Source organism: Branchiostoma floridae, chromosome 15 (assembly GCF_000003815.2).
Source record: "Branchiostoma floridae strain S238N-H82 chromosome 15, Bfl_VNyyK, whole genome shotgun sequence".
Classification (NCBI taxonomy): Eukaryota; Metazoa; Chordata; class Leptocardii; order Amphioxiformes; family Branchiostomatidae; genus Branchiostoma; species Branchiostoma floridae.
The window spans coordinates 21,156,450-21,170,084 of record NC_049993.1 but is presented as its reverse complement, the minus strand read 5'-3'; the positions used below and the strand labels follow the sequence as shown (position 1 = coordinate 21,170,084).

General features: G+C 40.4%; 1 protein-coding gene and 2 long non-coding RNA genes across 3 annotated transcripts in view; 1 reads left to right on the top strand and 2 right to left on the bottom strand.

Moving 5' to 3' along the window:
- Positions 1-2,711: 2,711 nt before the first annotated feature.
- Positions 2,712-4,666, top strand: LOC118431982. Its single transcript, XR_004833024.1, has 2 exons — positions 2,712-3,328; positions 4,426-4,666. It is a non-coding gene; the product is annotated as an uncharacterized LOC118431982 (long non-coding RNA).
- Positions 4,667-8,839: 4,173 nt separating this feature from the next.
- Positions 8,840-9,939, bottom strand: LOC118432119. The gene is made up of 3 exons (XR_004833043.1): positions 9,784-9,939; positions 9,151-9,250; positions 8,840-9,039 (listed from the first exon to the last, which is right to left on the bottom strand). It is a non-coding gene; the product is annotated as an uncharacterized LOC118432119 (long non-coding RNA).
- Positions 9,940-13,256: 3,317 nt separating this feature from the next.
- The window catches only part of LOC118431673 (tropinone reductase 2-like), an 895-nt gene continuing 516 nt past the window's right edge, over positions 13,257-13,635 (bottom strand). The window contains exon 2 of the mRNA XM_035842918.1: positions 13,257-13,572. Coding sequence (XP_035698811.1) covers positions 13,257-13,572 — 316 coding nt within the window. The remainder of the gene's footprint in view (positions 13,573-13,635) is intronic.

Below are 13,635 nucleotides of genomic sequence, written 5' to 3'. Positions count from 1 at the left end.
CGTTCTTGAGTTATCGTGTTTACACACAGACACACAGACACACACACAGACACACACACAGACAAACGCAGGGTAAAATATAACCTCCATGGAGGTAATTATACATACCTCATCCCTACGCAAGGAAAACGTTGATTGATATGATGAGATTGAAATCCAAACATTTTAGGAAGAAAATAATGATTGCATGGTATTAAGTATGTTCGATTGTTTTCAGTAAAAAACACCTGGCATTTATATTGGGACTAGCCGAGAGTTGATAAAATTGGGGAACGGAACGGAATCTTTAAAGGGAGCTAAATGTGTTACACTGAGACTTAATGATACATTTCCAATTTTTTAAAGTGTCTAACCATATCTGTCAGCAACAGGGCGACCCCAGAAAAACACAATAACAGGCTGCTTTTGTGCTCCCTGGTTTGTTTTCACAGCTCGCACAGAGCACAGAAGCAGTCTGTAATCATTATGTCTTTCTGGGTTCCCTTGTGGATTACAGATACGGTTAGACAATCCACAAAATTGCCCAGCCTTAGAGGCATACTTGTTGTGTTGTTATGTGTACCCCTGCCCTTCTGTGTGATATTTCTCATTTATTTCTTCATTTCCGCACGCAGGTCAGACCGAGATGTGTCTGAAACTAGAGTCAAGAGGTAACAAATCCAATAAGATATGGTAGAATGAGTCGGAACGTTTTTGTTTTTGTTTGTGAATTTTCCAGCCATATCTGTCTGCCACAGGGCGACCCCAGAAAAACACAATAATCACAGGCTGATTTTGTTCTCCCTGGCTTGTTTTCACACCTAGCACAGAGCACAAAAGCAGCCTGTAATTATTGTGTCTTTCTGGGGTCGCCCTGTAGCTGACAGATATGGTTTGACAATTCACAAAATTGCCCAGCCTAAGGCATACTTGTCGTATTGTTATGTGTATCCCTGTCCGTCTGTGTGATATTTCTCCTTTACTTCTTCATTTCCGCACGCAGGTCAGACCGAGATGTGTCTGAAATTCGAGTCAAGAGGTAACAAGTCCAATGAAATGGTAGAAAGAATCGGAATGTTTTTGTTTTCTCTCTGCAAATTAGGACTGGGTCTACTCATATCTAGGGACAGTACGTATGTTGTGACACTAGAATGACATCGTACACCTGCTAAACCCCAGTCTCAAATCTCTATGTAACGTCCTTGCTCAAACTGAACGGATTTACTTCAGCGAAACCGCACTATCAAACTTTATGGTACACATGAGCGAAATCATATATTGATACTCTTTGACATGTTTTTACGGTAAGCACAGAAGCCGTCTGTAATCATTGTGTTCTTCTGGGTTCGCCCTGTGGCTGGTAGATATTGGAGTAATTAACAAATACCTCCATAAGTGCGGTTTTCGAATGATACACAAATCCCAGTAGTCAGCTCAACAACAACACTGTCTTTATAACAAAAACGGAACTTGAAACATTATTAATGACTTGCTGCTAGAGTCAAGAGCTCTCTCCTGTGAACTCTAGTGCACGCAGTCGGCTCTACGCACCATGTGCAAGAGGATGAGTGAAGTGAGTGAAGTGCTGCCAAAGATTCCCTAGCTTTCGTTACAACCCAAGGGTAGCATTTTAAGGAATTTTTGGACTTTTTTGTTACATTTCAGTCTAAGTCAGTCGAGAAAGTATGTATTACGAGCGCGCGTATGTGCCTTTCATGACATACTGTCCCAGGATGTGAGCCAAACAGGTCCCAATTAGCGTAAAAGAATCTTCTTATATTTTTTACACAATTTTTAATTGGACTTGTTGCGACAAGCTCCTAGCTTTTCCAGACAAATCAAAATCCGATCTGCGTCCGGCGTCCCCCAAAACATTTTAAAAGTGAAAGAAGAAAAAAGCACAGATGGGCGGCATTATCCGTGATAATTACGGGCTCGAACCAATTAAAATCATTTTATCGGAATGTGCCGTCGGCTCCACCTTGCTTTATTGTACCACGTGTTACCATGGCAACTGTTTTGTCTATAACAACATCTTTTCTTGAATAACGTAAATAACTAATACCAAATATGTTATGGACAACCCTGATCGTATTACTTCCATTGTACTGCCTCCCTCTTGCCAACTCTCTCATGGATCTGGGCAGATTAAATCTCTAAGATTATACATACCTCATCCCTTCGCAAGGAAAACGTGATTGATAATGAGATTGACATCCAAACATTTTAGGAGGAAAATAAAGATTGCATGGTAACAAGTATGTCCGATTTTTTCGGTAAAAACACGGCATTTATTTTTGGACTAGCTGAGAGTTCATGATAAAACTGGGGAACGGAATGGAATCTGGAAAGGGAACTAACGCTTTGAGACTTAATACTACGCTTGCATTTTTGTAAATTATCTAACCATATCTGTCAGCCAGAGGGCGACCCCAGAAAAACACAATAGTTACAGGCTGCTTCTGTGCTCCCTGGCTTAAGCTTGTTTATACATACAGCTAGCACAGAGCAAGCAGCCTGTAACGAGGGCTATCTACCACTCAAAAATCATGACCTCAGCATGTCCAGAACACGAGATATAAAAAATTGAGTTTCCGCTGCAGTACCTTAGCAAGCAGCTAAGAGGCCCATTATCGAACTTGACCTTCGTTTTCCTGACCCCTACCCACCTATCAAATATCATCAGGATCCATCCAAGGCTTCTCGAGTTATGCTGTTGACAGACACACACACACACACACACACACAGACACACACACAAACACGCCCAAAACATAACCTTAGCCATTCTGGCAAAGGTAATTATTGTGTCTTTCTGGGGTCGCCCTGTAGCTGACAGATATGGTTAGACAATTCACAAAATTGTCCAGCCTAAGGCATACTTGTCGTATTGTTATGTGTATCCCTGTCCGTCTGTGTGATATTTCTCCTTTACTTCTTCATTTCCGCACGCAGGTCAGACCGAGATGTGTCTGAAACTCGAGTCAAAGGGTAACAAGTCCAATGAAATGGTAGAAAGAATCGGAATTTTTTTTTGTTCTCTTCGCAAATTAGGACTCGGTCTGCTCATATCTAGGGCCAGTATCTTGTGTCCCTAGAAATGTGCTGTACAGCTGCTAAAACCTCAGTGTCAAACTGAACGAATTTACCATAAACTTCAGCAAAACCACAATGTCCAATTTTATGATACGCATGAGCAAAACCACATATTGATACTCTTTGACATGTTTTGCAGTTAGCACAGTCCGTGATTACTGTGTTTTTCTGGGTTCGTCCTATGGCTGATGAATATGAGAGTAATTAACAAATACCTCCATAAGTGTGGTATGCGAATGGACCTTTGTGTGTGGTAAGTAATTGCATGCCTATAAGGCAATAATTATCTGTAATTAACTTTATACAGTGTATCTTTTGTGCAAAGTCATACAGAGGGTTCCTTGCACGCACAGTCTTAAAGTAGGAGTGAAGTCATTCAGTACACTAGTTTTATATAATTTCTGAAATCCACCAACGTATGAAGGACATTTATTTCCAGAATTTCCTAACCAACATTCACAATTATAATAAAGGTGCAAGTGCGAGAAACAAACTCCGAACGTACAGACTACTCAAATCCACTTATAGTGAAGAACAGTATTTGAAATCACAAACATGAGGCACAGAACTAAATTAAGAATCGGTTGTCACAAACTACGAATTGAATCGGGAAGACACAACCGCACTCCTCTACAACAAAGTCAATTTTGTACATCAAACATGGTAGAAGATGAAGTGCACGTCATTGTTGATTGTGCTATGTAATCTTTATTGACACGACAAAAGTACAGCGACTTTCGTAAGGTCTACATGTATAACAACTACTTACAGTACAACTAAACACATATATATGGATATCTATAGGTATGAACCAACCATAGCTAAACCCATACAGTCCTACATTTTCACGATTACTAATTATAAGAAGGAGAAGAAATCGAACTTCTGTGTTAGACTAGATCTGTGGTACGTTTATGTATATACATATATGTGTTTTGTCTTGTTGTGACCTGTACTTAGCTCGGGTGGGGAAAAATGTACAATAAAGGTCTTCAATCATATATCCACTATAAAGTACTACGTTTACTAATGTTTGGTTTGATTTCTTCTTTGAAGGCAGTGGACTGCCCAACGGTAAAAAGAGGGGGGGGGGGGGCAGGAGGGTCAATTTGCGTACGTAGGTTTGAGATAGTAGAACTTTATCGCACAACATTTGTACATGGTACAATGTATGGCAACGACTTTAGCACAAGTATATTGTGGGTATAGAAGAAAGCCTAACATGCTAAGATAACAATACATGGGCCCACATACTGTCAGAAAAAGTTTATTCCTGGCCTCAGCATTGCATGAGATAGTAGATATTCGATCCATTTTTCCTGTCGCTAAGATTGATGTCCTTATTTACAGATGCCCGCTGGAGACGCTAACTCCTACCGCTAACAGCCTACCGGACAACCTGAAGACCGGAGGTTTCAGTGGCACCAAAAGGCCAGAAGTAAACGTTAGGTTGATGAATAACAATCGTGAAAGCGCAGTTTTGTAATGATCCTCATGGACATTGTGTTGTATTTCTTCCGTTCATGTTGAGTGTTCGCTGTGGAATTTCGCTTATTTCGGTGGTTGTTCAATAAAACCTGATGTAAAAACATGTGGCTGTGACAAGTGCCTTTGTTTTTATTTACATTAGTGAACAGTCGAGATAGTCTACCTTAAAGTTTCTATATAAGGAGCCAAAAAGTTAGGAAAGCACCGCACTATGTTCATTCGTTTATTCAGATCTCAATGAGACTTTACAAGTAAAATCTACTCTTCTTGGGGTCTATGATACAAAATACAGAAAATTAAAATAACATAAGTCAACAAGTATAGCATAAACAAAACAACAAAGTGAACGTTCTAACAGAAACCCGATTTTAAACCAAATCAGTCAAAGTAAAGGTAATCAGGAGGTATCAGAAGTAAAAACAATGTTACATGAATTAAATAACAGCAATAAAACAACATCTTTTCTTGAATAACATAAATAACTAATATTAAATATGTTATGGACAACCCTGATCGTATTACTTCCATTATACTGCCTCCCCAATGTCAACTCTCTCATGGATAAGAGCAGGTTAAATCTGTAAGATTATACATAGATTACATACATACATACGTACATACATACATACATACATACATACATACATAAATCAACGACTAGAGGTCGGGACCAGGCTAGTACATATTTCACTCCATAGAGCCCTATCTAACATAGCTTGCTCTAAGTTCTCAAAATGAATACCAGAGTCTCTAGTTAAAGTGTCCGTAAAAGTCAAACTTCTGCAATGTACCCGTCCATTTGGTTTTCATAGAAGAACAAAAAAACTACAAAAAAACTATTTCCTGTTTAGCTCGAAAAATTTCCCGCAAATTTTACCCTTCGTTTAGTCAGCTTCTGATATATATATATATATATATATATATAGCTGTGGAAGAAATCCATAAATTGTTTTAAGTGTGGCATGAGTCAAAGATATGTTCTGTGCTCTGCGAAGTAACTTTGTGAAAGTCCCATCTATTCTGTTCTGCAGTTGGCAAGTAATAATAAGACTAGAGTTCGGCGACCTCATACCTCCATGAAAATTTAGAGCTTTCGTTAATTTCATGCAATTGACTAACACATTAACATTATTAATCACAAAGTGGTTTTGCAATTTTTACATAAATTATGCAAATAATTTCCTCATTACCATATTTGGTATCTGCTTATATTCCACCTATCATAATTAACATGTGTTACATGTATTGAGGTCCAGTTGTTGAAAACAATGGAACTATACAATTTCCTCATTAATTATGCAAATTAAGTCCTCATTTGCATAACATGTATATCATTATGAACATCCTTGCCTAAGCTACCTGCATGCCTAAAATGCAGGCAATCCATCGTTCCTTTCTGCAGTAATCCTCTTTGGAGTGTCTTGACAAAAACACCCCTGCAGTTCCACAATTACATGTTAGGGGGCTGAAACTTGCCCCTCTTGTTTATGGCACTAAAAGCTATCTACTACCTAAATGTCAAGACCATAGCATGTCTGGAACAAGAGATGTATTGAAAAAACTGCTATGATAGAATATTCTCATTAATTATGCAAATGTACGCCTATTTTGCATAATTAGTATCTTATCTTGTAAAACATTGTCTAAGGTACCTACATACCAAAAATGATGAAAATCCGTTGTTCCCTTCTTGAGTTATCCTCTTCAGAAGATTTTGACAAAAATGCCCCTGCTATCCCAAAACTAGACGCTAGGGGGCCCAAACTTATGTCATTTCTTCCTGAGCACAAGAGCTATCTAATACTTAAAAATCGTGACCATAGCATGTTCAGAACACCGAAATAGCAAAACCGGAAGTTGCGCTGCAGTACCAAAGGGAGTCGCTAGGGGGCCCAAAATCTAATCATTTCTAGCTTTTGTCACACACAACCAACACACCAAGTATGAAACCAAGTGACCCTGCCGTTCTTGAGTTATCGTGTTTACACACAGACACACAGACACACAGACACACTCACAGACACACACACAGACAAACGCAGGGTAAACTAGAGTTCGGCGACCTCATACCTCCATGAAAATTTAGAGCTTTTGTAAATTTCACGCAAATGACTAAGACATTAACATAATTTATGCATGGTGTTGTTCATCATTGACAATCGTACACATGTCGCAATTATAAAATTCCCATTATTAATCATAAAGTGGTTTTGCAATTTTTACATAAATTATGCAAATAAGTTCCTCATTACCATATTTAGTATCTGCTTATATTCCACCTATCATAATTAACATGTGTTACATTTATCAGAAGTCCAGTTATTGAAAACAATGGAATTATACAATTTCCTCATTAATTATGCAAATTAAGTCCTCATTTGCATAACATGTATATCATTATGAACATCTTTGCCTAAGGTACCCGCATGCCTAATATGATGACAATCCGTTAATCCTTTCTGCAGTTATCCTCTTTGGAATGTCTTGACAAAAATGCCCCTGCAGTTCCTAAATTGAATGTTAGGGGGCTGAAACTTGCTCCACTTTGTCATGACACTGAAAGCTATCTACCACCCAAATTGCAAGACCATATAACGTCCAAAACAAGAGATACATAGAAAAAACTGCTATGATTGAATGTTGTCATTAATTATGCAAATTTGCTCCTATTTTGCATAATTAGTATTTCATCTTGTACAACATTGCCCAAGGTACCTACATACCAAAAATCATGAAAATCCGTTGTTCCCTTCTTGAGTTATCCTCGTCAGAAGTTTTTGACAAAAATGCCCCTGCTATCCTAAAACTAGACGCTAGGGGGCCCAAACTTATGTCACTTCTTCCTGAGCAAAAGAGCTATCTAATACTCAAAAATCGTGACCATAGCATGTTCAGAACACCAAGATAGCAAAACCGGAAGTTGCGCTGCAGTACCAAGGGGAGCCGCTAGGGGGCCCAAAATCTAATCATTTCCAGCTTTCATCACACCCTACCAACACACCAAGTATCAAACCAATCCACCAAGCCGTTCTTGAGTTATCTTGTTTACACACAGACACACAGACACACAGACAAACGCGGGGTAAAATATAATCTCCATGAAATTTCATGGAGGTAAATATAACCTCCATGACATTTCATGGAGGTATATAACACTCGTCATAGATTTGCGCAGTTTATTTTGTACGAACAACGCCCTTTTTGCTTGGCCAAGTACACCGCTTTGCGCTGGGGCTCTCCTTAAGCCCCGGTCACAAGAATCGTACGAAGTCCTTGCGATGGCATATTCCGCATATCGCACGATGATCGCAGTGAATCGCAGCTAAATCGTAATCAAAATCAGCCGTCGCAGAGCATCGGATGATGTTCAAAATGTTTCCAGCGTAGCCGCCTGACCGCTTTTGTGCTTCTTTAACCAACCAAATGTGAACCTAGCTGTTGAATACTTTCCTATGATGCCTTTTACTAAAAAAACAAATCAAAAGAAACCATAACAAAATCGAGCCTTACAAACATAGATTCAAACTAGAAAGGCCGACATTTGCTTGAGAGCAAATACAGCATATTTCAGCCATACCCGTTCCCATGCAAAATTGAACTGTTCCAAATCACCCCTGCGCAAAAATAGAACATTCTAACAGTAACTTCTCGAAATGAACTACTACCAAGGCCGACATCTACTTATGAGCAAATGCACCATTTTCACTCCGCCCCTCTGCCCATGCAACAATGCTATTCCACAATCACATATATGGGAAAAAATCAAACATTCCATAATGGAGATTTCTGTGGTCTCGTATTACAACAGAATAACATGGAATTTGCTATAAGGGTGCCCTCGACATATGAACGGTAGAACTTTAAAATTTTTGGCATATATCACTTCAAGAGGATGAATTTATGACCATTTTTATTATCATGTTTGGTCCCTCTGTATTGCCATGGTATTGGAACAAAATTTTGTATGGAAATGCCTGTGATATATACCTCCAGGGCCTTTGCAATTTTGGTATACACGTCTTGACAACGATGAAGTCTCTGGTCTTCTTGTATTAAAACAATGGTGATGGCATGTTGGATAGCAAGTGGGATGAAGTTCAGAATGATTACTAGTATCTCATCTCTCTCTTACAAACACACGCGCATACACATACACACAGACAAGAACAAAAAGAATGAAAAAAACTTTCAGTCTTTACAGTTTTACTTTCACAAAATGGCAATTTTACACTTGTCTGCTATCACAACCTGATTGTCTTAATGTAAATACATGTAATTTGAGGTAAAGTTTTTCATTGTTATAAGTTAATCTGCAGAATCGCAGAAAATTTACAATTCCGTCAAAATATAATTTTTTATACATCTTTTCAGAATCGGTTGCAATCTATATCTGCGTGTCCTTTTCTGGCTGGTTGGGATCAAGTCTGTCTGCTTCTTCCACATACAGTTTGTTACGGACCAAGCTCTGCTTCTCTTCTGTAGAGGGGTATGGAGGACAGAAACAGGGAAGTTAGAATATCAATGCAAAGCAGAGACATCAAACTATAGCCAGATTTGGAAACAGTACACATTTCCACAATTACTTACAATCTGCCATCAATCTGTTGCTGCTTGGGACAAGATCCGTGTGCCTCCTCCTACGTACAGCTTCTCATGGACCAATTGTTTTCTTCTCTAGAGGTCCCATCTGAATGATACAAACAGGAGAGTGAGATTTGGCATTTCAAGGCAGACATCAATCAAATATTTGACGAAATAATTATACCATTGATTTGGAAAGAATACATATTGTTGTCAGAAGATAACAATGTGTTTGTGTTACACATAATCTTCTCGTCGATCCCAATGCTGCACCTGTCTCTACAGTCTACACCCCGCAGAAAAATACTAGTATGTGGACGTCGTCACGATTAAAATAAAGATAACTAGTTACCGTCAAAAAACAGAAATGATGCAGAAAACACCATGACATCTCGTGTGGAAGTATCTTTAGCCCTTTCCCAAGGAAAACTGATTTCGACTACTAACGTTATCAGTTCATGCATGTTTTTGACAACAAACGGAGATACACAACGACGGCAGTGGCTTGTCAGCACTTGCCTGCGGTACCAGCGTTCCACAGTTCTCATATAACGTTGTTTTGACGAATTTCACAAACGAAAACACCTTTCAATGTACATTAACAACGGAGTGAACAATGTAAGGATAGCCATTTCTTACCTAAAGATGTTCTGCTATCGATGACAACCGAAACTGGGTAGAAGCTGACGTAGAATGCGCAGAAAACTGCAGACTTGGGCGCACAGTTGCAGTTGCTGCGACAAGAAAGTTTAACCTTCACTTAGCGGGAGTCTGTGACGTAAATGTAAAATTAAAAATGGACGAGTCCGGGGTGGAATCTTCAAGAAAGTCTGCATAAAAATCTCAAACCTAAAAGTTTCTTTCCGTATATATATTTTGTGTATATTTATAATTGCTGTTTTCAAAATAATGCTCACATATTATATTCCTATTTTCTTTGCAGTAACCTTTTATGGAGTAACATAAATTACAAAATCCTCTCAAATATGAATGGTTCCGTCTACATATAAACATGACAATCAGATGTTGTGTCATTGCCGACGAAGTGTTCCTTTCTCTTCGCTGATTGGCTGGCGGCACAATTCAATTAATTAGCAGACTGACACCTGTCACCTGTCGCCCAGGGCGGGAGTTACTGTAAATACATTTAATTTCGCGGGGATTTAATTTCGCGGTAGCGGGAAAATGGACTTTTCGCGGTGGTTTTAATTTCGCGGTAGCACCATGCACTGTAATCTCTGTTATGGAAAAATTTTCGCGGTGGTTTTAAATTCGCGGTGAAGCGGCCGCCGCGAAAACCGCGAACATTAATCCACCGCGAACATTTCTGCATTTACAGTATTGCTTTGTTTGCCATATATGGAACGCACTAAACGTCGAGAATGGCCAAAACACGTCCCGTAAAACCCCGAAATGTGTCATTTTGAAGTGATATACGCCAAAAATGAAAATTGGGTTCTTTAGATAAATACTCCATGCACGCCTGTACCAAACTTTTAGGTATTGGTCCACTCTACCATATGCATTGTGCCAAATTTCAGGTCATTCGGTCCAGGAACTACGGAGATTATTCGCTTTGAAAATTTGACAGGAGAAAGAAATAAAGAGGAAGAAACACAAGTTAGGAATGTTTGTAAGCATAAGTCCGTGAGATTTCTGAAACAACAGCAGTTCCGTGATACACGAAACCTTCTAAAACGTACGGAGCTAACAGCGCAGCGAAAATACCATCGCTAGCGATTCAACTTCGGATGGCAAACCGGACAAAAGTTATAAGTACTGTTGAAGTCATTAACGTTAAAGTTTGTTTTTAGTTGCCTTTGACGGTTTGACCTGAAATACTGCTACGCTTAACTCCTGAAGAGAAGTTAAGTGACTGCTGCGATTATCACAGAAATGCCTCTAAAAACTGATACAATAAGCCTTCTGAATAGCCTAAAGCGCAAGAGTTTCAGGCGGGCTTCGCCCCCCTGGGACCCCCAACAGGGCTCTGCCCCTGGACCCTGCCGGACCGGGGCCTTCGGCGTTCTTCGACGGCCCCCGAAAAAAATTCTGGCGGGAACACTGCAGTATATACGGAATCGTAGGGCCCCGCTTATGAATATTAATTAGCCTTCGCCCTCTTCGCGCACAGGTGTGGGCTCTGTGCGGGGTCACGGAAGGTCACGTCAGGAGGCCAAAAGAAAACAAATTTCCCCTCAGAAAAGTGCCAAAATTAATCATTTTAAAGTAGTTTATGTCAAAACTTTTACTTGGATCATTTTACCAACTATCTAATGCCTATCTACACCAAATTTCAGGCCATTCCATTGTAAGACCAGAGTACAGGGGGCCAAAATATACCGTTTTGGTCAAAACATGACCTTTAAACCTGAATAAAATCATTTTACAGGCAGATATGAAAAAAAATTGAGAAAAAAGCATCAAGGTATTGGCCCATTCTACCCCTGTGCCATATTTCAGTTCATTCGGTCCAGGAACGGCGGAGATGAATCACTTTGAAGATTTGACAGGAGAAAGAAAGAAAGAAAGAAAGAAAGAAAGAAAGAAAGAAAGAAAGAAAGAAAGAAAGCAAGCATAGCCAGCACGTCTAGACAGAACGCAAGCAAGCAAGAAAGAAAGAAAGCAAGAAAGCAAGAAAGAAAGAAAGAAAGAAAGAAAGAAAGAAAGAAAGAAGAAACATTACGAATACAATATATTTCACCATACACACTGACAAAAATCGCATATGACAAAAATGTCCAGAACATTTCATATTCATACACGAATGAGCAGTAAAATGTAACGCTTTGACAACAGTATATGTCGTTCCTAAACACATTACTACAAGTGTGTAAACCATATGAAAAGATGAACGATTTTTCGTGGCTCAAAAGCGCCCTTCTAACGACCAGAAATATATTGCAGGTGAAAATGCTAGTACTGGTAACATTCAATACCCGGAGCGGAATATTTAGCCCATCGCAGTCGTGTTCGCGTGTATAAGAAGGATATCCCGTATTCAGTTCGCGTATAGTTGTGTCCAACCAAAAGTCGACTGTATCATCAAAATTCACGTCAAAGCTCATTATATGTTTTGTTTAGACCTATCAATAAATGTGTTTTCATGGCAATATGAATCATTTCCTTTAGATTCATGTTTTTTCGGTGGTATTGGTGCCTTTATTCTATTTCTTTTTCCATTTTGAATGGTTTTGATTGCAATAAAAAGAAGAAGACAGTCGAATGCTACGTCCGTTGTTCTGATGCAATGTCTTAAGCCTGGGGCACAACCCGCCGTACGTGCAATTTGTCCGTACGTTTTTTGTGGAGGCCACGTCCACCACGTATTCCTGAAAACGTTCAGGCTGTACATGGCAGGTGCGTCGCCCGTACTGGCACGTACGGAGGGCGAATCCGCAGCCCGGACGCAGAGAACGTTCTGCATGCACTCAAATTTCTACGGCGTGTCTGCGTGCTCCCAAATCCGTGGGAATCGCCACGTGTTCGTACGGAGACGGTACTTAACTTACCACTTACGGATACCAAAACATTGCCCACGTTTTGTCACGTAGACAGCACGCACTTGCAATTACGGCGGGTTGTGCCCCTAGCCTTAAGTACACGCCCATCAGAAAACATGCGCAGAGCGTTTCGGCTTACCTGGCCAAGCTAGTCTATTTGATGTGACTCTTATCATGTGCTACAGTAAATAATACCAATGAAAAGTGCGTGCATTTTCAAGGAAAGCGTTTATTGCACACTTATTGTAAAATGCGTACATGACCGATGTTTATTGCACAATTATCATTAAAAACACAATGCACACAATATCAATACAATGCAATGTCATAAAAGTCCAATATTATGTTATCAACAATAAAATACCAAAAAAAATGTACATGTAACGTTACAACACTGCTACGTATACCCACAACGTAATTCACAGCGCAAGCGAACTTAGAATGGTGAACATCCTTATTGAGACTTTGCTCTTTTCTTGTAGCCTGAGTACCATCCTCTGCTGGCTCAATACTTTCGCTTGCTAGTCCGTGGTTAGCAAGCGAAAGTATTGAGCCAGTGATCACTACGGAGGATGGTACTCAGACTACTTTTCTTGATCTTTTGGTCCCCTACTTGAGATGGAACCCTCCGTCCACGGGAATGGCCGCGCCCGTGACGAAGCCCGCCCGCTCCGAGCAGAGGAAGGCGACCACGCCGCCGACGTCCCTCGGGGTACCCCAGCGCCCCATCCCGCAGAGCCTGCCCACCATGTCCGCTACCCCCTCCTTCCCGATCCTCGCCTTCACCGGTGCCCACGCCTCCGTGTCGACCATTCCCGGTATGACGGTGTTACAGGTGATGCGTCTGGGCGCCAGCTGCTTGGCGTAGTGCCTCACCATGTACTCCATACTGGCCTTGGCCGTACCCGGGGTGAAGTACGGCAGGCTGGGGCTGGTGTTACTGTTACACCCGACCCCTGACACGGCCACGATGTACCCCCGGCCGTCC